This window comes from Staurois parvus, unplaced genomic scaffold (genome assembly GCF_062004578.1).
Source record: "Staurois parvus isolate SC_StPar_1 unplaced genomic scaffold, SC_StPar_1.0 ptg000004l, whole genome shotgun sequence".
NCBI classification, from domain to species: Eukaryota; Metazoa; Chordata; class Amphibia; order Anura; family Ranidae; genus Staurois; species Staurois parvus.
Window position 1 is genome coordinate 270,969 of NW_028317800.1, and position 25,292 is coordinate 296,260.

General features: G+C 39.7%; 1 protein-coding gene across 2 annotated transcripts in view; it reads left to right on the forward strand.

The window, feature by feature from the left end:
* DMXL1 (Dmx like 1) overlaps window positions 1-25,292 on the forward strand; it is a 222,789-nt gene that overhangs the window by 180,026 nt on the left and 17,471 nt on the right. For both annotated transcript variants that reach the window (XM_089673106.1, XM_089673173.1), the window contains 9 exons: window positions 3,401-3,537; window positions 6,585-6,670; window positions 7,171-7,372; window positions 11,249-11,366; window positions 14,425-14,511; window positions 17,693-17,814; window positions 19,205-19,346; window positions 21,331-21,391; window positions 24,256-24,383. In XM_089673106.1, coding sequence (XP_089529232.1) covers window positions 3,401-3,537; window positions 6,585-6,670; window positions 7,171-7,372; window positions 11,249-11,366; window positions 14,425-14,511; window positions 17,693-17,814; window positions 19,205-19,346; window positions 21,331-21,391; window positions 24,256-24,383 — 1,083 coding nt within the window. The remainder of the gene's footprint in view (window positions 1-3,400; window positions 3,538-6,584; window positions 6,671-7,170; window positions 7,373-11,248; window positions 11,367-14,424; window positions 14,512-17,692; window positions 17,815-19,204; window positions 19,347-21,330; window positions 21,392-24,255; window positions 24,384-25,292) is intronic.

A 25,292-nucleotide genomic window follows, 5' to 3' on the forward strand; every position in this document is an offset into this window, starting at 1 on the left:
TTCTGGGCTGTCTGTCACGCACTGCTCTTTTAAGGTCTATCCATAGATTTTCAATTATATTGAGGTCAGGAGATTGTGAAGGCCATGGCAAAACCTTCAGTTTACGCCTCTTGATGTAATCCCCCGTGGATTTCGAGGTGTGTTTAGGATCATTATCCATTTGTAGAAGCCATCCTCTCTTTAACTTCAGCTTTTTCACAGATGGCATCAAGTTATCATCCAAAATTTGCTGAAATTTTATTGAATCCATTTTTCCTTCTACTCGTGAGATGTTCCCTGTGCCACTAGCTGCAACACAACCCCAAAGCATGATCGATCCAACCCCATGCTTAACAGTTGGACAGAGGTTCTTTTCATTAAATTCTGTGCCCCTTCTTCTCCAAACGTACCTTTGCTCATTCCGGCCAAAAAGTTCAATTTTAACCTCATCGGTCCACAGAACTTGTTTCCAAAATGCATCAGGCTTGTCTATATGTTCATTTGCAAAGTTCAAACGATGATTTTTGTGGTGAGGACGTAGAAGAGGTTTTCTTCTGATGACTCTTCCACGAAGACCATATTTGTACAAGTATTTCTTTATAGTGGAATAGTGTACCACAACTCCAGTGTCTGCCAGATCTTTCTGGAGGGATCGTGCAGTCAAACGTGGGTTTTGAATTGTTTTTCTCACAATCCTGCGAGCTGTTCTGTCTGATATTTTTCTTGGTCTTCAAGATGTTGCTTTAACTTCCACTGTTCCTGATGACTGCCATTTCTTAATTACATTCCAAACAGAGGATATTGACATCTGAAAACGCTTTGCTATCTTCTTACAGCCTTCTCCAGCTTTGTGAGCGTCAACTATTTTCAGTTTCAGTTTTCTAGACAACTGCTTAGAAGAACCCATGGTGCTGATTGTTGGGGCAAGGTCAGATGAGTCTGGGCATTTAAAACCTTTGAGATTGACATCACCTGGTCTTCCCAGATGATGATTGAGAACAATCCATGACACTGGCAGGTCTCAGCTTTGCAAAGGGGGCAGTGCATGCTATAAATTCTGCAGGGTGCCCAAACTTTTGCAGACGCCATTTTTTTGTTTTCTGCTATTTTGAAAGTGTAAATGATGGAAATAAAATCTAACTTTTGTTGACATATTATAAGAATGTCTAATCTGTATATATATATTTCTACACACCCCTATTAAATGTCAAATTTCTGTGATGTAAAAAAAAATGGGACAAAGATAAATCTTTTCAGAACTTTTTCCACCTATAATGTAACCTATAAACTGTACAACTCAGTTGAACAACAAACTGAAATCTTTTAGGTGGAGGGAAGTAAAAATAAAAAACTAAAATAATATGGTTGCATAAGTGTGCACACCCTCAAACTAATACTATGTTGAAGCACCTTTTGATTTTATTCCAGCACGCAGTCTTTTTGGGTATGATTCTATTAGCATGGCACATCTTGACTTGGCAATATTTGCCCACTCTTCCTTGCAAAAACACTCCAGATTTATCAGATTGCAAGGTCATCTTCTGTGCACAGCTCTCTTCAGATCATCCCACAGATTTTTGATCAAATTCAGGTCTGGGCTCTGGCTGGGCCATTCCAAAACTTGAGTCTTCTGGTGAAGCTATTCCTTTGTTGATTTGGATGTATGCTTTGGGTCGTTGTCATGCTGAAAGATGAATCTCCTCTTCATGTTCAGCTTTCTAGCGGAGGCCTGCCGGTTTTGTGCCAATATTGACTGGTATTTGGAGCTATTAATAATTCGCTCTACCTTGACTAAGGCCCCAGTTCCAGCTGAAGAAAAATAGCCCCAAAGCATGATGCTGCCACCACCATGCTTCACTGTGGGTATGGTGTTCTTTTGGTGATGTGCAGTGCTGTTTTTGTGCCAAACATATCTTTTGAAATTATGGCCAAAAAGTTTAACCTTGGTTTCATCAGACCATAACACATTTTCCCACATGCTTTTGGGAGACTTCAGATGTGTTTTTGCAAAATTTAGCCGGTCTTAGATGTTTTCCTTAGTAAGAAAAGGCTTCCATCTTGCCACTCTGCCCCATAGCCCAGATATAAGAAGAATATGGGAGATTGTTGTCACCTGTACCACACAGCCAGTACTTGCCAGATATTCCTGCAGCTCCTTTAATGTTTCTGTAGGTCTCTTGGCAGCCTCCCAGACCAGTTTTATTCTCATCTTTTCATCAATTTTAGAGGGACATCCAGTTCTTGGTCACTGTTGCGCCATATTTTCTCCACTTGATGATGACTCTTCACTGTGTTCCATGGTATATCTAATGCCTTGGAAATTATTTTGTACCCTTCTTCTGCCTGATACCTTTTAACAGTGAGATCCCTCTGATGCTTTGGAAGCTCTCTGCGGACCATGGCTTTTGCTGTAGGATGCGACTAAGAAAATGTCAGAAAAGACCTACTAGAACGGCTGAACTTTATGGCAGGTGTGTACTGACTCCTATTTAACAAGATTTTGAATGTGATTGCTTAATGTTGAACACAGTTACATCCCCAGTTATAAGAGGGTGTGCACACTTATGCAACCACATTATTTTAGTTTATGTTTACTCCCCCCCCCCAAAAGATTTCAGTTTGTATAACCATATTATTTTAGTTTTTTATTTTTACTTCCCTCCACCTAAAAGATTTCAGTTTCTTGTTCAACAGAGTTGTACATTTTATAGGTCACATTAAAGGTAGAAAAAGTTCTGAAATGATTTATCTTTGTCTCATTTTTTTACATCAAAGAAACCTGACATGTTAACAGAGGTGTGTAGACTTTCTTTTTATATCCACTGTATATGTGTGTGTGCATGTCTCAATACAGAGAACCTGTCACCAAATAATCATCCCATAGGGGACTTTATGTCCCCTATGCGATGAAAACAAAAGGAAAAAATATTTTTTTTAGTTAACAAAAAAAAAAATGTTACACCCAATCACGTAACATCTCCCCCCACAAAAAATGTTGAGGGCCCCACATATACGCACGTACAAACGTAAACGCACACATCCAGGCGCCTGCTCTTGAAAATGTCGGTTGCGATACACGTTACATATTACTGCGCACAACCTCATCTTACATTTTATAAAAAATTTGTGAAATTTATTGTGTTTGTCCCAAAATTCACTTTAGTGTGATTTTCACTGACATTTTGCGTTTTAGACATTTGCAATAATTTCGTGTGACAAAAAATTGGAACTACCACTATTTTATTCTCTAGGGTGTCTGCTTTCAGAAAATATATAATGTAATCTTCAGACCTAAAATGGTTCTTTAAACATTGTGTATATATGTGTGTATATATTGACATATAAACGATTGACATTCACTGACTAGAACATAAACAATTAGACAAGTTAATTTTAATTTTTTTTTTTCTCCCACTTTCAGCCGTTATTGCCTTTTTCACAAAACAGGCTTGAGTATGATTCAGAGGATAGTCAAGGAAGCGATGATGAGGAAGAAGAGGATTATGGCTCATTATCAGAAGTCCAAATCCAGGAACACTCCAATTCTAACTCATATAGGTATACAAAAATAGAAATACAAAAGTGTATTTGTATAAACCCATCATTTACAGCATAATTTTACATTATACACAGACTAATGTTTAGAATAGCAACTAGAATTTCTTGGAGTGGTGTTGATCTTAAACCAGTTAGGGAACAGGGACAGCTTAGAATTCTGTTTAGCTGAGCCTACGTGTGAAACTACTGGGGCCTGCTATCAGCCTAGGTCCCAACCCATCTAGCACAGTATGCATTTCTGCTTAGCATTTGTTAAAATGCACCAAAAAAATAATACATTGTATTTTGATACATTGTGTATCTCAGCAACAGATAATTGTAATATGTAAAATATATATATTTTTAACAACATTTAGCCCTGGTTCACACTGAATGCGACTTTGAAATTTCGTTACTTCACTTGAAGTAGCACGATTTCAAAGCTGCAGATCAGTTCGATTTGTACCTCTGATTTCACTCTGGTTTCATTTACTAGTAGTCAATGCAAGTCTCAAGCAAATTGGAAAAAAGTAATGCAGGAACTATTTTTGAAATCCCGCTGCTTCAGATCGCACTGATTAAGACCGTGCCATCGAAATACATTAGGTGCGACTTCAGGTATGATTTGGAAATTTGAAGTCGCACCGATGTGAACCATTTCTTGGTGCCAGTTTACACTGTTGCGCTGCTGGAAACCACATTTGAATTGAGCAGGAATTGCACCACATTCCTGTTCAAATCATGTATGATTCATATTTTGTATGGCTCAAATCATACCAAAAACTGCACCACACTCTCAGGAAAGGTGCATGCACCCTTTTTTTCACACTGGAATCAGATCACATGGGTGTTCACACCAATGCAATCCGATTCACAGAATCACACTTTGCTCTGCAAACCTTTTTGGGATGTCTTCAACTTAACATAGACACTCGTAGCCGTTAGCATGAACGGAGTTTGATTCTGATGCACTGCGGGAAACGCACAGAATTTTCTGTAAATCCTTCACCGTATCAGTGTGAACTGGTCCTTGAACAACAAAAAGCTCTTGTAGTAAGTATTCAGTGCAGGTAGGTATACAAGTGTCTGCACATATCTGCAGCAGATCCCACCCTTGATAAAAGAAAGGGGTCTTGTGCAGCTCCAAAACAATTTTTTCTGTGTAAATACATTACTTTCATCTTTGCACTTTGGAGTGCTGGCTTTTGTGATGTTCATGCTGACCTTTCTAAATGAGCAAAGTTCTGAAATATTTTCTGACAATTTCAGAGCTTTTCCACTCCCTCTTGCTCACACATTTCTTATTGACCCATTGCTATAAACTGCCTTTTTCTCTAATACGAATGTGTGGAAGGGGGTGGTTAGGCTCTGTCACTACCAAGAAGTGTCTACAATGGCTGGAAATTGGCAATAGCACAGGTGAATGAATGCTGTGTTTTTATTAGGCAGTCACGTTAAAGCGGTATTAAACCCATAACCAAAAAGGTAATGTATTGCAGCTTACCAATCAGTAGATGTGGTGGCTGCATTTGTTTTCTATTTTTGGGGGTTTTCTCCCACTGTTTTCACCTGGTGATCTGGCTAGTAACACACTTCCTTTATTAGAGTGCCTTACACTTGGATGAAGCAGGAGACACCTTTGGATGGCAGTATTGTCAGTGTGGGGGGAAGGGACTGTTAGGCCTCATGCATACAGTGTGTTTTTGCAGACACTTTTAGGCTGCATTCACACTTGAGTGTTTTCTAGCTTGAAGCTCCAAAAATGCTCAAATTTAAAAACAAAATCAGTTGTTCTCTATGGTGCCTGTTCACACCTGATCGAATAGGCACCGTAGAGAACAGCTGATTTTTTAAATTTGAGTTTTTTTGGAGCTTCCAGCTACAAAAACGCTCAAGTGTGAATGCAGCCTTCGGGGCATCTGACTTTTTTTTTTCTTACTGCTTCCAAACGGCCCTCCTATGTTATCCTATGTGTTCATGCACACATAGAGTTTTAGAATATTTTAGTAGCATTTACCAACAGGAAAAAAAACCCAGGGCCAGTGCGTCCAGGAGCGGCAATGTTTTGGCAGTAAAAAAAAAACACTTGACGTGTGTAAATGCAACTAAACACTTGTCAACTCTAGGCACTTGAGCGTTAATTATTTTCAATGGCCAGAATTATTATTCTGGCCAATTAAATGAATTAATGCCCAGACGCTTGACGCCTGTAAATGCACCTAAGCGCTTGAAAAAGCGTTTGTCATTTTGACAAGCGACAGGCGTTTATTCTGACAAAATGCTGCTACCAAGAGGCAGAGTGTTTTCTTAAACGCCTTGTGTGCACGAGTCCTTAAATGTACACATATACTGAAGCTGGACTCCAGCTAACACTTTATATGCAGTTACATCAAACTGATTTTTTTTCCTTTTAGGATAAAGGTTTTAGATAAATAAAAGCTAAACATTGTAAGCACCCCGCCAGTGGTAAATGGTTTGTCTCAACCCTGTAACTGCTACATCTGCAGGTAGCAGTCACAACAGTTAGTCGTTCTGTTGAAAAATTACACTTGCTAGCAGTATTAACCTCCTGAAAATAAATTATAGCAAAAAGAAAACTAATAGAGCCATCACGTCTAAGACTTTGCAAGCTGCAGTTTAATAAATGCTTTCTTTTGGGTTTAATACCACTGCAAGCAACTCATAAAACAAGTATGAAAAAGTGAGAGGGGTATTTAGGGATAACAAGAGGTTTTCTAGTTTTAGGTTTTTTGTTTTTTTGTTTTTTTTAAATGAGAATGTTTGTTAACTTCTGTTATGTAAGCTTTATTTAAAAGAAAACCTTGAAGTTTTTTCTATTTTGATTTATTTTTAAAGCCTATTTCTTTTATAAATAATCTTTGCATCAGAAAGCTACACTTTTTTGTTTTTCATATCATCTAACTCATGGGGAAGTTGGGGTTATTGTAATCTGTCACTCTTTTTTTGAATGATGCTTAATGAATCGACCATAGTAATTTGTTGCTTATTCCAGCTTATTGCGCATACCAGATTGTGAGCAGTTCAAACTTTTTAAATTTACCTTCCAGCTGGGCTCTGATGCGTCTTGCAATGGTACAATTTGTCCTTCAGAATTTGAAAGGCTTTTACCCATTGGCTGGACACGACCTTTCAGGTAACTTTAAGAACTGATTAGTACTTTAGAAGTAATTCGTAATTTAGAACTGATAAGTACTGCATTAAATTGAAACCATCAGTGTGTGTTGATGCTCAGATGGGTCATAATGGGAAATGTTATATTGTTTTTAAGTCTGTGTATAACTGGTAAGTGAGCGGCAGCCCGTTGATCAGTTTAATTGTTGATATTTTCTTACTGTTGACTATCGGTCAGTTGCAGTGATTAGAAAAAATTACAGGCTTTTTAATTTTACTTAGTGTATGTTGTACAGATACCAAGGCTGTTGAAATCTTTGCTAAGGGCTCTTCAGCCTTGTTTGCTATGAATCCCCTGTGATTCTCATAGAATTTTTAGGCACTGTTGTGGCAGAACAGGGGCGCAGCTTTTGAGTTGCAGATCCATGATAACAAAGCATAAAAAACAAACAAGGACCATCTCTCCGGTATCTGACCTGGAAAAAGTAGTTATCAAGTGACATTTCCTTTTGATTCTTACAGATCTTCCTGTAGCCTCACCCCTCTGTCATGCCACTCTCAAGACTTTACAGAGGTGGGAACAGGTACTCCTGCGAAGACTTGAAATATATGGCGGTCCACCACAAGATTTTATTACCATGCCAAGCACAGAGGAGGCTCTGTCTGCTGGACCTGCAATCTTGAGGCACAAGGCATTGTTGGAGCCAACAGATACACCTTTCAAGTTGGTATTCCTGCAGCTAAAGCAAATTTTCCTAATGTTCTGTAAAATGCTAAAACTTAGTGGTAGGTGATTGATTAGCATACAACTGCTGAAAATCCTCACTGGTTTCTCAGAGGAATAAATGACATAGATAACAATCTAATTATTATAAAATAATGTTTAATTATATTATTGTATAAGTATGTGAAAGAAAAAAAAAACAGGCCTTTAAAGCATTATTAAGCCCAAAATGTAATATATTGCAGCTTACCAATCTTTAGATGTGCTGTCTGCGTTAGTTTTCTTTTAGGATTTTTCCCCTGTTTTTTCACTTGGTGATCTGGCCTTTAATAGAGTGCCTCCACTTTGAATAAAGGAGCACAGGGGCATCTTTTTGACATCAGCATTGTTACAGTGGTAATAAACTCAGCCGCCCCAATAAAAAAAACATAAGCCCACTCTTCCATTGTTAAAACACACCGCAATATACCCCTTATCTTGTTTTATGTAGTTCTTTATGCTTCATTTCATTTAATGTTTCCCTGCCGAAGTCTGCACCGTCTTACAGTGCATCCAGAAAGTATGCCCATCGCTTAACTTTTGCCACATTGTATTATGTTACAGTCTTATTCCAAAATGAATTAAATTCATTTTTTTTCCTCAGCATTCTACAAACAATACACCGTAATGACAGCATGAAAGAAGTTTATTTTGAAATCTTTGCAATTTATTAAAAATCAAAAACATTAAAAAAAACCACATGTACATAAGTATTTGCAGCCTTTGCTCAATACTTTGTTGAAGCACCTTTAGCACCAATTACAGCCTCAAGTCGTTATGAGTATGATGCTACAAGCTTGGCACACCTATTTTTGGACAATTTCTCCCATTCTTCTTTGCAGTACCTCTCAAGCTCCTTCAGGTTGGATGCGGAGTATCGGTGCACAGCCATTTTCAGATCTCTCCAGAGATGTTCAATCTGGTTCAAGTCTGGACTTTTAATAAATTGCAAATATTTCAAAACAAACTTCTTTCATGCTGCCATATGGGGTATTGTTTGTAGAATGTTGAGGAAAAAAATGAATTTAATCCATTTTGGAACAAGGCTGTAACATAACAAATGTGGCAAAAGTTAAGCACTGTGAATACTTTCTGGATGCACTGTAACGGTTCTCTTTCACTTTCATCATGTAGTACATATTTTCCCTTTCTCCTGTATCCTTGCACAATGTTGTCACTGTCTGTGGCATGTCAAGTCACATGGAGTGTTTCAGGAACTCTACAATAGGTCAGCACCCTTGCGTTATTGCAAAGCAATGCTGATGAAGGCAAGAGGATATGTGGATTAACGGCATACTGGTTGTGCCATGCCTGGGGACAAAATGTGCTTGCGCTGATGATGCCACTACACAAAAGATCAGGCTATTTCTTCTGAAGGGTGCATTGCTGGACACACATGATGCTTAGCATGGAAAAAATTATGCTGGAGCACAATGCTTAACCACTTGATCTCCAGAGGATTTACCCCCGTTAATGACCAGGCCTCTTTTTGCTACTCAGCGCTGCACTAATTCAACTGATAATTGCGTGGTCATGCAATGCTGCACCCAAACGAAATTTACGTCCTTTTTTTCACACAAATAGAGCTTTCTTTCGGTGGCATTTGATCACCTGTGCGCTTTTTATTTTTCACGCTATAAACAAAAAATGACCAAAAATTTTTAAGAAAAACAATATTTTTTACTTTCAGCTATAAAAAATATATAGTAAATTCAAAGTTGGTTATAAATTTAGGCCAAAATGTATTGTGCTACATGTTTTTTGTAAAAAAAAAAAATCTCAATAAGTGTATATTGATTGCTTTGTGTGAAAGTTATAGCGTCTACAAACTATGGTATAGATACTGCAATTTACACCATTTTTTTGCTATACAGCGCTGCGCTAGTTTAATGGACAATTGCACGATCATGCAATACGGTACATAAATGAAATTTACATCCTTTTTTTCCCACAAATTGAGCTTTCTTTCTGTGGTATTTGATCGCCTGTGCGGTTTTTATTTTTTGCACTATAAAAAAAAAGGCTGACAATTTTGAGGAAAAAAAAACAATATTTGGGACTTTTTGCTATAAAACATGTCCAGTAAAAAAAAATTTAAAAATCAAATTTAGTCATAAATTTCTGCCAAAATGCATTCTGTGACATGTCTGTGCTAAAAAAAACAAAAAAACCCAATACGTGTAAATTAATTGGTTTACGTGAAAATTATAGCGTTTACAAATGGCGGGAAAGATACTGGGATTTTTAAGTTTTTTTTATACTAATAATGGCGGCGATCAGTGACTTATGGTGGCGATCAGTGACTTATGGGACTGCGGCAGACATTCTGACATTGGGGGGTACTGACTTGGGGTCACTGACATCCCCAGTGACACCAATACAGTGATCAGTGCAAAAAAAACACTGTACTAATGGCACTGGGGAGGAAAGGGTTAAGTTTATTTTTCAGGGAAAGGGTTAACTGTGTGAGGGAAGTGTTTTACTAGGGGGCAGGGGTGTGTACTGCAGGGAACACCGCTGATCGGGATAGATAAACTCTTCTGTCCCGATCAGCGTGTCCTGGAGCTGTCACGGAACTGACAGAAAACACAGCTACCGCAGCTGTGCTCTCTGTCAGCGATTGCCGCCGATCGCCGGGACATAGCCGTTAACGACCGGCTGTGACTCGGTGACTGACATCCGCGGCTGTGATCGGCGGGACAGGTAGGGCGGCGGCGCGCCTCGCGCGCGCCACCTACCTGTTTACAAAACACACGTTTTAAAACATGCTTTTGCCCAGCCGGGCTGCCCTGCCGCTGTATTTATACAGTGGCTGGGCGGCATGTGGTTAACATGAGGAAAACTTATGAATGAAGGTTTACTACCGCTTTAATCTGGGGAAAGGAAAGTGTTAGATGTACTAGCAGATTTGGATACACTAACAAATTGAAGCTGAACTCCAACAAACACTTTATAAGCAATTACAGAAAACATTTTTTTTTTTAATTTTGGGATGTTGTACATATATAAGTAAAACCTGATCATTGTAAGCACCCATCAGTAATAAATGGTATATCTCAACCCTGTAACTGCTGCATCTGCAGGACAGCTTTTTCTGTTGAAAAGCAACAGATTTACTGGCCAGATCACCAGGTGAAAATAAAGGGAAAAAAAGACTAAAAACAAAAACTAATGCAGCCATCACATCTGATAATTAGTAAGCAGCAGTATAATAAGAGTTTGTTTTTGGATTTAATACAACTTTATTTAGAACTGTAGAACCCAAATAAAGGCTGAATTGTGGAGAAAGGCACATACCTGCACAAGGCCGCAAAGCTGGTGTCCTGTCCATTATACCCTAGATTAGTAGTTCTCATGCACTAGACCTCTGTCTTTCTGTTTTTCTGAAGCTCAGGTCCTTTGTAGTTTTTGTACACCTAAGTATATAGAGGTCATTTTAGTAATCTTTTTAGGGTTCATTCACACCTTTTCAGTGCGGTGCATCTCATTGATATGCATTAAGGCACATTACCTGTGTTAGCACGTTATGGAGCCATTCATTTTTTAATAGCACCCCAACATACTAAGGCAGCACAACTCCAACACTTATAGTGGACATCAAAAAACCATTGTGCATTTTGGTGTGCTGCATTGTAAAAAAAGGTGCATGTCTGTTTTTTTGGTGCATTCACAGCTGTGTAGTCAAGGCTCAATGGGCCTTGACTACACAGAATGCAATTGCTTTCCACTAACTAGTTAATGGCTGTAAACAAAATATTTTGGTTCAGTGTTGGTAATAACTCACTTTGGCGTTTTAAGTCTTTTAGTGAACATATTTTCTGCCATTTCACTGTTTAGATCCAAGCACACAAGTACCTTGCCAGTAAAGAGGCTTTGGCAGTATTTAGTAAAACAAGAAGGCATCCAGGAAACCTTTATAAGGAATATTTTTACAAAGAAAAGATCTTTGAATGAGGTATGTCTTAATATTTGTTTGTGTATATATAACAAAATAGCTAACTGGAGATATCTTTCACTTTTTTTAAATGAAATTATTAATATAATAATTTTTTGCACTTCAGATAAAATTTTGGATGCAGTATCCCCCCGGTTAATACAGGCTTAATAAATAGATTAAATTCTAGAAGGTTTACACATTAAAGGGGTATTATCCTGTATGTTGTTCGACCTAACAAGAAAGATGTCTAATAGGTAAACTGGTCATTTGCATTTACTTAACCCCTTCACGCCTAAGCACAATCTTGCATACATATCATCACAACTACTTTGTACATCCAGGTGAATTATACCGTGTTTTTTTCAGGACAAATGGGCTTTCATTTGGTGGTTAATGGCAATGGACCCAAACACTAACCCTGGCACTGAACTAGATCAAACCTTGATCTTGGTATTTTTTTCTTTTATTTTTTTATATATATATATATATTATATATATTTTTGTGATGCCACATATTTGTGTTATGTCGGTATGAAAGGGTTAAACCATAAATTCACCTTTCATAACATGTTACACCCATATTCAGGGTGTAACATGTAAAATGTTATGATGAGACCGACTCCCCTGCTTTGACAGCTAGCGGGGGATCTTTTTTTTTTTTTAACAATTTTTTTTTTCTTCCCCCTTTATGCAAGGAGAGAGAGAGAGAGAGAGACCATCTCTCGTCTCCATTCACAGAGGAAAAAAAACAAGGGGGGGGGGTGGGCTGTACAGTGACTGATCACTGTGATAGCCAATCAGAGGCTATCACAGCGATGATGTGATCCGGAGTTCCGGGTCCCGATCGTTCGAATGGGACCCACGGCTCTCTGTGACACCGCGGTCTTTGTGCTGGGAGCGTGCTGTGTGGTGCGCTCCCAGCACAGAGACGGGTACACAGATATGCGGCCCCATGGAAAAAAAGCCCAGTTTTGTGATGCCACATATTTGTGTTACGTCGGCATGAAAGGGTTAAACCATAAATTCACCTTTCATAACATGTTACACCCATATTCAGGGTGTAACATGTAAAATGTTATGATGAGACCGACTCCCCTGCTTTGACAGCTAGCGGGGGATCTTTTCCCCCTTTACAAACTGTCAAATTTATAAAAAACTGTGCCTGTGCAGGGCTCCGCTCGCCCAGCCGCATCTCTTATTCACTGTGTTCTGTGAATGACAAACTTCAAGTCCCGACAGCCTTAGCGGCTGTCTGTTTGTTTGTAGTTCTCAATGAACTACCATGGTGCTGTGGAGCGCCGTGGTAGTTCATTGAGTCTTCCTGTCAGTAAATCTGCTTGCTTGTACACCCTGTATAGGCAAGCAGATATACTGACAGATCTGCAGGAGACCTGCATTGCACCAGCAGTCTGATCACTGGTGCAATACTTTACAGGCTCCTGCAACAAAAAAATAATAAATGCGCATTTTTTTTTACCTGCAAATAAATGTGCATTTATTATTTTTTGTATTTAAAGTGAACTTATCCTTTTAAAGAAAAAAAAAAAACAGGAGCTAAACTCCTATTTGGCTTAACTGGTGTTTTATATTTGTATAAAGACTTAAGCTCCGGAAAATTTTACCCCCTTCAGGACCAGGCCATTTTTGCTATTTAGCACTGAGCTGGTAATTGCATAGTCATGCAACACTGTACCCAAATGAAATTTATATAATTTTTTTTCACACAGATAGAGCTTTCTTTTGGTGGTATTTGATAACTACTGGGTTTTTTATTTCATATTGTATAAACGAAAAAAGCCTGAAAATTTAAAAAATAAATACATTTTTTTTTTTTACTTTCTGCTATAAAATTTTAAAAAACAAATTTAGGCCAAAATGTATTCTGCTACATGTCTTTGGTAAAAAAAAAATATTAATAAGCATATATTAATTGGTTTGCATGTTATAGCCTCTAAAAACTATGGTATACTGTATATTCTGGAATTGTATTATTTTTTTTACTAATTCTAGTAATAGCAGTGATCAGTAACCTCTAGTGGGGGGAACTGTGATAATGTGGCGGGCAATCTGACAATTTGTTGGAACTGATGCTGACATCACCCGTGACACTAATACAGTGATCAGTGCTAATACTATACACTGTCACTATACTAATGACACGTGCTGGGAAGGGGTTAGCATCTAGGGGAAATCAAAGGGTTAAATGTGTTCCTAACAATTGCAAAGTGCTTCGAGTGTGTTGCTTTTACTAAGCTTCACAGGGAGAAAAAAAACAACCACATCACTGCTCTCCGTAGAGAGCCCTGTGTTGTTTACCAACACAGGGCTCTCTTCTGACATTCGCTCAGCTGATCAGCAGGTCCTGGCCATTAATCACCGAGAACCGCTGATCGACTTGTGCTATAACAAATGACAGCACAGCTGTGGTGGCTGACGTGCACACCCCTTCCGGGGACCCGCAGTATTAATATTTATTAGTGTTTATAATTAGTGTGTCATATTGTTTATTATTGTTTATTGGAGTTTATAATACAGTATTATATTGTTTATAAATAAAGGGTATATTCAGATCTATTGAGACCTGATCATTATTTGTAAGTATATATATCAGGTCTGTTGAGATCTGCGAATACATGAAACAAGTTTTACAGACACATGGTTGGAGAGTAGCTACCATCTGATTGATAGTTTGCACCTGTGTAATCTGTACGTGGAGGGGTTAGCAGGTGCATCAATCAGATGGGGAGCTCAGGTTTTGACAAAGCACAGGAAAGGTGAAATGCGTTAACCCCTTTATCCCTCCCCATGTGTGCATCTACACACCATTGCTGTTTTTATGGGTTTTTTTTTTAAATTACTTTAGTGATTACATTGAAGATTAAGAGTGCAACCGACTGGACTTTTTCTTTGTAACACTAAGGGGTGTTTAGAAGCAGACAACATTGAAACTCTGAAAAAGTGTCACACATTGAACTGTTTGAATTTAGGAGGGGCTTGACTTTTATAACTTGCAGGAAATGAGCATTCATAAATTTATTCTGGGTATTTTCATACTGCTTTCAAATTCTGTCTCCAGACAGAAACAGATATGGCTTCTTCAGGAGGAAGAGCAAGAATAATCCACAAAGAGTCTGACATAATTACTGCATTTTCCGTAAATAAGGTATGTTCAGTGCATGTTCATCTTCGGTTTTTGACAATGTTATTAGTGCTTTGTTAATTTTTTGTTTTTTTTTCTAACACTTGTTCTTTTTGTGTTCCACAAAGAATAGTCGTATGTTGTGTAAAATTTATTTTTTTAATTGTACATTACAGGACCAAGGATAAGAGTTGTAGACTATGGCTTATGCAGCTGTCTGGACCAGATCCAAGTGATTGGATGCTGGCAAACAAAGTTGTAAAGATAGCCTTAAAGTAGAACCATAGGCAAAACCTTTTTCTTTTTCATTTTGGTTAGAGTAAGGGAGGGTTATGACCCCTGAAAGTTTTTTTTTTTTTTTGTTTTTTTGTCATCTGTGTTCCATTGGGGAAATTTAAATTCAGTTCCTGTCCCATAGCCAAAACACAAAGAGAGAGCTAATCCCCGCAAATTAAAGGAATTCCTTGGGGACCCCCCAGGTCATTAGAACTAGTGTCCCCATTAGAAAATGTCCCCTCTATTACTTTTTGGGGACAACCCAAAATTTGGGATTTTCTTTACTTTGACTTTGGATAATAATGGTCTAACAAGGGCACAGACTGCAATAAAAAACCTAATGTGTGTTCTAATCCATCTCCACTGTGTCCAAGAAGAAAAAAAAAATTGCCTTTTAGTTGTACTCATTTTTGGCTAGTATAAGTGAATAGACTTGTTTTCTCTTTTCTGAGAGAAGTAACAATTTCCTTTAATTGCTTTTTCTACTTTATTTTTTTTTTTCATCCGAACTCCTTTAGAAAGTTTACTAGGTACCACAACTGCAGTTTCCCAGCTTACGGCTTTCCAATTCAGTTGACTCCTCTTCTCCACCTTGTGGGGACTGTGTGTACCTAGTCCTGGCGGAAGATTTGGGGCCTGCCTGTAAAGTTGCTTCAGTCACTGGATCTTGCGTTGGTCCCAGTTTACACAAGCAGCAGCCCTTCTGCAAGTACCCCTTGTGCAACACAATTTACTACACATGGCAGATCATAAATGCTAGGGAAGTGGGTCAGCCAGCGGGCCTTGCCAGCTCACCCTCAGCAATTGGCTTGGGGGGGGGGGAGTATTCTGTTAATCCTTACTGCTGTCCCCATTCTAGGTTGCTTCATTCCTCAGAACCCATACTTCTGGTGCATCCCATTCTTCTGTTTATCCAGAGAAAGTTTTCCACCACTTTGTCTAATTTTATTGAAAGACATTTAGCCCTTTTGGAAACCACAGTTCACAGGGGCCACAAGTTGACTCTCTTGGCCTGTCTTTCAGTTGGCCTTTCTCTTTCAGCTTTGGTGTACAGGTGGATGCCCTGTCCACTGACATCTTTCCCAAGCTCTAGGCTACTAAAAAATTATCTTTTGCTTCAATCTTGTCTGGAACAGCATTTGGCTTTGAGGGATCTCAGTCTGGTTTTGTTGGTTCTACTAAGATCCCTCTCTTCCTCACTCACAATTCGATGTGGACCTATTAGCATTTATTTGCTGTGTTGAGCTTCTGTTTGGCTTATCTGTATAAACATCTTATGGTCTAAAGCCCGGTACACACTGCAAGTTTTGTTTCTGGTCAACCCAGCAGACTCAACAGGCAAAGTTTTCATAGACTCTGAGACATCCCCAAGCAATGAATAAAAGGGTGGGTAACAGCTAGACAAAGAGAATTGTGCCAACAGCCCCAACAACAACAAGGGTCAAAAGGACCCAGCTTCAGTGCCGCTGCAAGAGCCTTGCAGACGAAAGCTTTATCCACAGGAGACAGGAAATCTGCCTGGTAGAAATTTGAAAAATGTCCAGGTGGCCACCTTCCAAATCTGGGCTACAGTGGCTTGGTGTTAAAATGCCCAGAAAACACCCACCAATTTGGTGGAATGGGTGCATAAAGGCACATTTTCCTTCAAAGTGTAAGTTCTCGTGATCAGATTGCTTATCCATCTCACAGTTGTGGAATAAGAAGCAGGGCATCCCTTGGGAGGTCTTGAGGACAGGACAAATAGGGAAGCTGTCTATCTGATGGAAACTGTAGCTGTGAGGGTAGACTCTAATGGATCTGACTACACCCAGGCAATGAGTCAAACTTTCCTTTGATACTTTGGAGCAAGCCATAAGAATGACAGGGCTATGTCCTCATGAAGTGTAAGAAAACCTTATCTTTGTGAAGTATGAGGAAGTGCTCCTTACAAAAGAAAGCCTCCAACTCAGACACATCGAACAGGTATGATGGCAATCAAAGGGGCTACATTCTAGAAGTCATCTAAAGGAATGTACAGTATTGGATGTATTCAAAGGGTGGTTTCTGCAGATTTATAAAGAACCAAAGTGATTTTTCTTGCTTGCAGCAAGGCAGGAATGGCAGACTCAGAAACCCTCTAAGCTTCAACAGCCCTGCTGCTAAAGCCAGAGACTGAAAATTAGGATGGAATAAAAGGCCTTGGACAGCACCTCTGACCTGTTAGGAAGAGGCCAGGAGTCCTGTGCTAGAAATCTGAGTATGTCTGTGTTCTAGGTTCTTATCAGGGTATCTGAGGTCAGTGCCAAAGGATACTGGTCCTGGCTATAAACGGCTAGTGTGGTGTTGAATCTGGAGGGTAGAAAGTCTACATCGGTAGTCCCCCATTTCTGACATCAGATGTCTGGGTGAAGGGCCCATTCCCCTTGAGCCAGGCAGTGGTGGCTGAGGTAGTCCGCTTTCCAGCTGTCTACTCATGGGATGTAGACTGAAGAGATCACTGGACAGCAAAGCCATGAGATTATCTGGATTGCTTCCTTCAAGGCTGCAAGACTCCTGGTGTCCCCTTGGTGGTTGATGTAAGCCACAATTGTGGCATTGTCTTGCTGCACCCTGATTGGATGTCCTCGCAGAAGGGTTCATTCTTATAATCTGTTGTGAAAAATGTCCTTTAGTTGCACAGAAATTACATTCCGACACTTAGATGTTTAAGGGATTTCAACAGTGCTGTCTGAACTCTCCATGAAGTTCAAGTCTAATATTTATAGTTATGCACTTAAGTAAAAATCTTTAAAAGAGAAACGTAAAGGCATTTAATCTATTTTAGAATAGACCTGTTCTTGCAAGTATATTTCTACTGTACTCATGTTTCCTGCGCTATAATAAATTTTGTTTCATGGAATAAGCTGTTTACTTCATAATCTTAAAATGTCTGCAATTTATTTCCTTCAAGGCCAACAGAAATTGCATTGCTATTGCTTCTAGCCACGATATCCAAGAACTTGATGTGTCTGCAATACTGGCTACCCAGATTTACTCCTGGATTGATGAGGACTTTGAAACCGAAAATAAAGGGTATGCATTTCTTCAGTTTTAATAATGATCCTCTGAATTACTGCAGGTACGTATAATTGATTGTATAGTGAAGAAAAAGTGATCATGAGTGCCGCGCAACTCGCTAGACCCTGTGTGGATGGCGAGAGCAGCCTCTGCCCAGACTCTTGTCTAGTCCATGCCCCCTGACACGTTTCATCCAACCCACAGGGCTTATTCATGGATGACTAAGCGTCGTGGGCGGGGAGAAAGGTGTCGGGCATGGCCTGAACAGTGCCTGGGCTGATGCTGCTCTCATGATCCACACGGTCTTGCGAGATGTGTGGCATTCGGGGTCACTTTCTTTTGCTTACTTGCATCTATTGAGCTGAGGCAAGCTTCTTCCCTGCCTCCAACTCTCAAGGACTGACAGGAGCCTGGAACGGCACCGCCAGTCTAGAGTTTGTCATATACAATTATAGTCATATTTTTATATGATAATGATGCAATGTGTGATACTGCGCTGCTAAAAAAAAAAAAAAAAAAATGTGTAGCATTTGTATATTTCCTATAGTAAAATATACTTGTGATACGCATAAAATATACCTCACAGAAAACATATAACATGTGCACTTGATGAAAAGTCCTACAGATCAGTCTATTAAATCCATAATTTGATATTAGATAATATAGACTCTTATTATCCACCTCCCGTCCGGCTGTTGTATATAAATGGCCGGACGGTGGCAGTGCAGGGTCGGGTGGCCGTTTATAAACGGCCTCCCCGCACCCTGCTTGTGCGCGCTCCCAGGGGTACCACGATCCGGTGCCCGCTGTGTCCTCTGGGCACAGTGGAACACCGATTGTCGGACGGGACCTAGTGTGGGAACACATTTTGATGCTAGCAGCAGTTGCATGCACTTGGAGATATTTATTTAGTGACTCACTTTTGAGGTAGTGCCAGAGTTGCACATCTCACTATATTTTTATATGTGTAGTAAGTTTGACTTCAGGCAGAGTTCAGAAGTAGACATTTGACTGTTCAGAACATATATTGGAACAGGAAAATGGCAGGGAAACCAATATATCTTTGGTGTTTAACTGTATCATACTGCTCGGTATGAAATGCAGTAAAAGAGCGCCATGACATGACACCATTGTCCTAATACAGGACAGCCCTGCAGTTGATCTTAGTGCTGCAAAAAGCATAAACTGAAGTGAGCTAATTGAGCTCTTAATGGATAAGGGAGAGTGTCCGAGACAATTGACATAAAATGAAATTAGTGTAGGTTTCGGTTATATAATATTTCTTTGTGTTGATTAGACGCTTTTATTCTTCAAGTAATACTTCTGTTCCAGAATACATGATGTCAAGACTGGCTGCTTAATTTGCATTCATTTTATTTTGCTATGTGCTGTGGTCTTTTTACAGACCAGATGACTTCTTGGTTGTACACACACGGGATGACCTCACAGCTGTGCAGGGATCCACTCCTTACACCCACAGTAACCCAGGCACCCCTATCAATATGCCTTGGCTTGGAGGAATTCAGACTGGAAGGGGTGCATCTGTGGTAAGTACCGTGTCATTTTATTGCATGTAAATATAATATTGAATAGGTGCTTTTCTGTAGAATAGTATAGTCCTTTTCCCTTGGTTTAGCTTTGTACATCAAAAAAGGAGCATGATAAATGTTTTTTTTAGTGTGACTAATGATCACATTTTTAATGCAGACAAGAAAATGTATTGGTTCATCTAAAGCTTCCTGTAATTTCCTGTACTAGCTGAAAAAAAGTGCAGTGTCACTGTTGGTATGACTGCACATCATTAAAAATAAGTTTACTGTTTTAAACCAGTAGAATAATTTGAAATCTGTTATTGTGGGTATGTTCAAAGTTTTTTTTTCAATGCCCTGTCATGAAATGTCTTCTGTAGTGTTATATAGCCACGATCATTACCAACTCTTGGTGGGTAAATGAGAGTTAGAATTCCATTAAAAAAAACATATTATATTGTAATTCTACATTGTTGCCCTAGAAAGATTTTATGGGAAATCATACTTTAAATTTTAGTATCATAAAATGGTGCATTTAGCAAAAGCAGCACTGTTCCTCAAAAATCCTTTGTACCAGTAAAGGCACCGCGTACAGTGCATGTCTTCACCAGTCATTAGTTATTTAGAGATGTTTTAGCATCAGTATTCTGCAAGGAACAACGAATAAATACCAATTAAATTCCAGGTCAAAACCTACCCTATCCAATTTAGACAGACATGTAATGGAAAATAATCACAAAAAATGTAATTTCAACTTTATGCACACCCAATAGGAAACACTTAAAGTTAAACAAAAAAAGGAGGGCTTGAATTTTCAGTCACAGAATACTTAACCTCTTCCTGCAGAGCGTGTGCATACGGTCATGGCCAAAAATATTGGCACCCCTGAATTTCTGTCAATTGATGCGCCACTTTGCACAGAAAATTGTTGCAATTACAAGTGTTTAAGCATTCTCATGTTTCTTTTGTTTGTATTGCTATGGCACAAAAAAGTGGAGAAACCAAAAGCCAAATCAAACACTTTCCACACAAAACTCCAAAAATGGACTGAATGAAATTATTGGCAACCTCAATTTAATATTTAGTAGCACACGCTTTGGAAAAAGTAACTGAAATTGCTCATTTCCTGTAACCATCAATGAGTTTCTTACACCTCTCTACTGGAACTTTGGACCACTTTTCTTTTGCCAACTGCTCCAGGTCTCTCATATTGGCAGGTTTCCTTTTCCCAACTGCTTTTTTGAGATCTCTCCACAGGTGCTCTATGGGATTGAGATTTGGACTCATTACTGGCCAGTTCAGTACTCTCCAGCACTTTGTCTGAAACCATTTCTGGGTGCTTTTTGACATGTGCTTTAGGTCATTGTCCTGCTGTAAGACCCATGACCTCTGATGGAGACCCAACTTTATGAAACTGGGCCCTACATTGCACCTCAGAATTCTTTGGTTGTCTTCAGATTTAATGAAGGGACTGTATTCTGTTCTTTAAACGCCTCATTGCTTTTTCTGAAAACAGTACCATGATGGGCTTTACCAAAAAGCTGTAATTTTATTTCATCTGTCCACAGTACATTCTCACAAAGGATTATGGCTTCCTCAGATAAGTTTTGGCAAACTCCAACTTGGAATTTTCATGTTTCTGTATCAGCAGTGGGGTCTCCTACAATAGTGTCTTTTTCATTCAGATGGCAGTGATTCCCTGGTAAATTTTCTGCTGTTTAGGAAAAAAAAAATGAGTGCAACTATGCTAAAATTTTTGTCAATAAGGCAGTGTTTTACAATGATCTACATTTTCTGCAACAGGCAGATGTTCTAACATGATGATGCAAGGGGGAAAGACTTTTATTCAGAAACATGGTTTTGGATGGTGCATTATATGTAGTTTTGGTTAACTACACAAAGAGAAAAAAAAAATTCACTACTGTACCTGCGTGGCAATTTTAATTATAAGCCTTTTATGACCACATGTACATTTTATACATAATCTTTTTTTCCCCAACAGATGATAAAGAGAACAATCAAAGAGGTTCGAAGAATGGCATCACATCCAACACTGCCTTACTGTAAGTTCATTGTGTTTTTGTGGGAATATTAGAAGGAAAACTAGTGTATTTTCATATTGTGAGTTATGGTAAAGTTAATACCAATTTTTATGATACAAGCTTCGCATGTTTTGAGTAGTTGCTGATCCTTACCTTCAGGAAGTTATTTCATTAATCTGATATAAAGATAGCAGCTACAAGTATAATCCACAAATAAATGTGTGTGTGTGTGTGTCATCACCTTTGCTCAGTGACTGATAAAATATGGCCATTTAGGTAGGTAGAGGTGTGTAGTATTTATGTGCCTTCCTTAGTTAAAAGTTATGCTCAAGGTTCACTTTAAAAAAAAAATGTCATACTTACCTGCTCTGTGCAATGGATTTGCACAGATCAGCCCCGATCCTCCTCTTCTCGGGTCCCCTGCTGGTGCTCCTGGCCCCTTCCTCCTGCTAAGTGCCGCCAGAGCAAGCCACTTGCTCTGGGGGTGCTCGTGCATGTCCCACTCCCTACTCACTGACTGTGATTGACAGCAGCGGGAGCCAATGGTTCCCACTGCTGTGTCTCAGCTAATGAGGCGATAGAGACCTGGGAGAGCCGCTGGTCTTGTGCACATCACTGGATCGAAATCAGGGTCATGTTGAGTATAAGGGGTGGCTGAGGGGTCAGCTGCACACAAATGTGTTTTTTTTTTTTTTTTTTTTTTTTTGGGGGGGGGGGGGTTTGCATGAAGGTAAAAAAGCCTTTTGAACCGCTTGCCTACCGGGCACTTCCCCCCCACCCTGCGCAGGCCAATTTTACCTTTCGGTGTTGTTGCACTTTGACAATTGCGCGGTCATGCAACATTGTGCCCATATGACATTTTTATAATTTGTTTCACACAAATAAAGCTTTCTTTTGGTGGTATTTACTCGCCACTGGGGTTTTTATTTTTTGCACTATTTTTAAATTAAAAAAAGAGCACAAAATTTGAAAAGCAAAAAGGGTTTCCTCTGTTTCTATTATAAAACTTTTCAAACAGGTAATTTTTACTCCACTGATGTGCATTGATGAGGTGGTACTGATAGGCGGCACTGATGAGACAGCACTGATATGTAGCACTGATGAGGCACCAAGATGGTAGTGATGGGTGGCACTGACAGATGGCACTGACTGGCGGTACTGCTGGGCAGCACTGATAATCAGTGTACTGCCTGTGACAGTGTGAAGATAGTGCTGCCGATAACCGGCAACTGTATTTACATTGTGATCTGCTATGTCATTGGACACAGCTCTCTCTCGCTCGCGCTCTCTCTCTCTCTCTCTCTCTCTCTCTCTCGCGCTCTCTCTCGCGCGCTCTCTCTCTCGCGCTCTCTCTCGCGCGCTCTCTCTCTCGCGCTCTCTCTCGCGCGCTCTCTCTCTCGCTCTCTCTCTCGCGCTCTCTCTCTCGCGCTCTCTCGCGCTCTCTCTCGCGCTCTCTCTCGCGCGCTCTCTCTCTCGCTCTCGCTCTCTCTCTCCCTCCCTCCCTTCCTCCCTTCATGTTTCTCCTCCCCCAGCTCTTATGCAGCTGAGATTTTGCCTTTAATTTTTATTTTAAACTGAATGGGTTGTTTTCCAGGGTAAGGGTACACATATACGTAGTTTGCTTAAAAATTTCTAAGTTCATCTATCTGGTGTAACTTTAAAAAAAAGTTTACAAGGTTCCTTCTTTGAGCAGTCAGTCAACCAAAAAAAATTTCAGTTTTTGGTAGATCCTGTAGAGCTAGAGACCCTGTAACAACACATAGTAAAAGTCCTATTTAACTGTAAAAAAAAATAAAAAGACTAAATACTGTTTGATTTCTCAGCTGTTGCTCTCCTAAGTCGTTCACAGGTTTCCCGAATTTCTTCTGCTAACCTCTTTGTCACTGTAGTATGCAGAATTGATGTGGAGGTCAGGGAGAGGAACCACTGAGAGCTGGGACCTAGGAGATTACCGCCCTCAGAAATGTCAGTTTCCAGTGGACTTTGGGTTATTCAAACCAGAGATATAAGTGGTGTTTGATGCCACAGACACTGAGGAAGATTAGTATTTACAGTTGATAACTACAAGTAGCAGGGGTTTTATTTTTTACAACACGGTTGCTATAAACAGATTTCTTAAAAATTATTCTAAAGGATTTTTTTTTAATAATAAACAAACATGTCATACTTACCTGTCTTGTGCAATGATTTTGCACAGGGAATCCCTGATCTTCTCTTCTGGGGTCCTCCATTGTTGCTCTTGACTCCTTTCCCACTATAATTGCCCCCATAGCAAGCCATTTGCAATGGGAGCATTCGTGCAGGCTCCTTATCAAACCGTGCTGTGTGTGTTCACTGATGCACACAGCATGGCTCTGCACCATCCCTGCTGTCTCCTCACTGATTGTGATTGACAGCATCAGGAGCCACTCCACTGATGCCTCAATCTCTAGTGAGAAGCAAGAGAGCTGCTGCTCTCTAACACAGCGCTGGACCGAGATCAGGCTAGTATAAGGGCAAGCTGGTGGGGAAGGGGGGTGGTTGCATTAAGGTGAAAAATCTTCTACCTTTGAAACCACTTTAAATCTCCCTGGGGAATCAGGGACATATGTGCATTTGAGTTCCTGGGCCTCCACACCTGCTCTGGCCATTATGAAGACCCCCTCATTCCCTGTTAGATTTTATACTATATGACAGACACCCAAAACTCTGAAGTGTTAAGAGACCAAGTTGGAAATAAAGGCAGGGAGATCTTGGAGTTGAGTTATCCAAAATATATAGGAAGCCAGGGGTTGACTCAGCCCATCAGGCTCTACCAGTAAGTAAAATATAACTTTTTGATGGATTGGCACTTCAGGAAAAATTGTTTTTGATCTTTACTATGTGCATTATTTTGTTTGCATTAGATCTTACCGGTGCTCAAGATGGCAGTGTGAGAATGTTTGAATGGGGTCATGCTCAACAGATAACATGCTTCCGGACAGGTGGGAATTCCAGGGTAACACGGATAAAGTTTAACCACCAGGGGAACAAGGTATGTACCCTTTACTGTGTATCTGCAAAAGATATCAGAGGCCACAAGAAGAAATCTATAGCACTTCCAGATATATACTGCTTCTTTTAAAATGAACTCATAGGGTGGACTACAGCTGTTGACGTAAAAATAAGAATTCTTCAAATGTAGTGAACAGCAGACATTTTTCCAAGTAAATTTTCTGGCAAAATAAAAGCGTCTCTTATATTTGAAATATTAACCCAGATACAGTATGGTTAACGTTTTGCAGTAAATATACTACAAACAAAGCAAGTTACACTTTGCTACTTCTACAAGATCCAACACAGTGGCCATTCACCAAATATGATTCTCCCTCTGAATTTGCATGGCACAGGGAGGACAGACTCCCTTGAGCTGTAATAGGTCAAACAAAGTTGAAAACAAACATATGAAATTTATGTGTCTACTGCCTGGATTACTGGATGGTAACTTAACCTAAACACATTTGCACAATGTTTGTGAAAGAAAATACTGTTTATGGCTTTAAGTACCATCTCTATGCTGATGACACACAAATCTACCTTTCTACCCCTTACCTCACCCCTTCGGTCTCCTTTTGCATTACTAACCTACTAAGCGACATATCGGCATGGATGTCACTCCACTTCCTCAAACTCAATATTTCCAAAACTGAGCTCTTAGTATTCCCCCCAGGACTTTTCCAGAGCTTCCCCATCCTCTGGAACTCTCTACCCCAATTTATCAGACTATCACCTACTCTGCTCACTTTTAGGCGATCTCTGAAAACCTATCTCTTCAGGGAAGCCTATCCTGCCCTCAGCTAATAATGGAATCTTCTACTCTTCCAACCAGTCCATCCCATACAGTTACTACCTTTTGCACCACTAGCCCTTCCCTCCTAGATTGTAAGCTCCAAGCAGCAGGGCC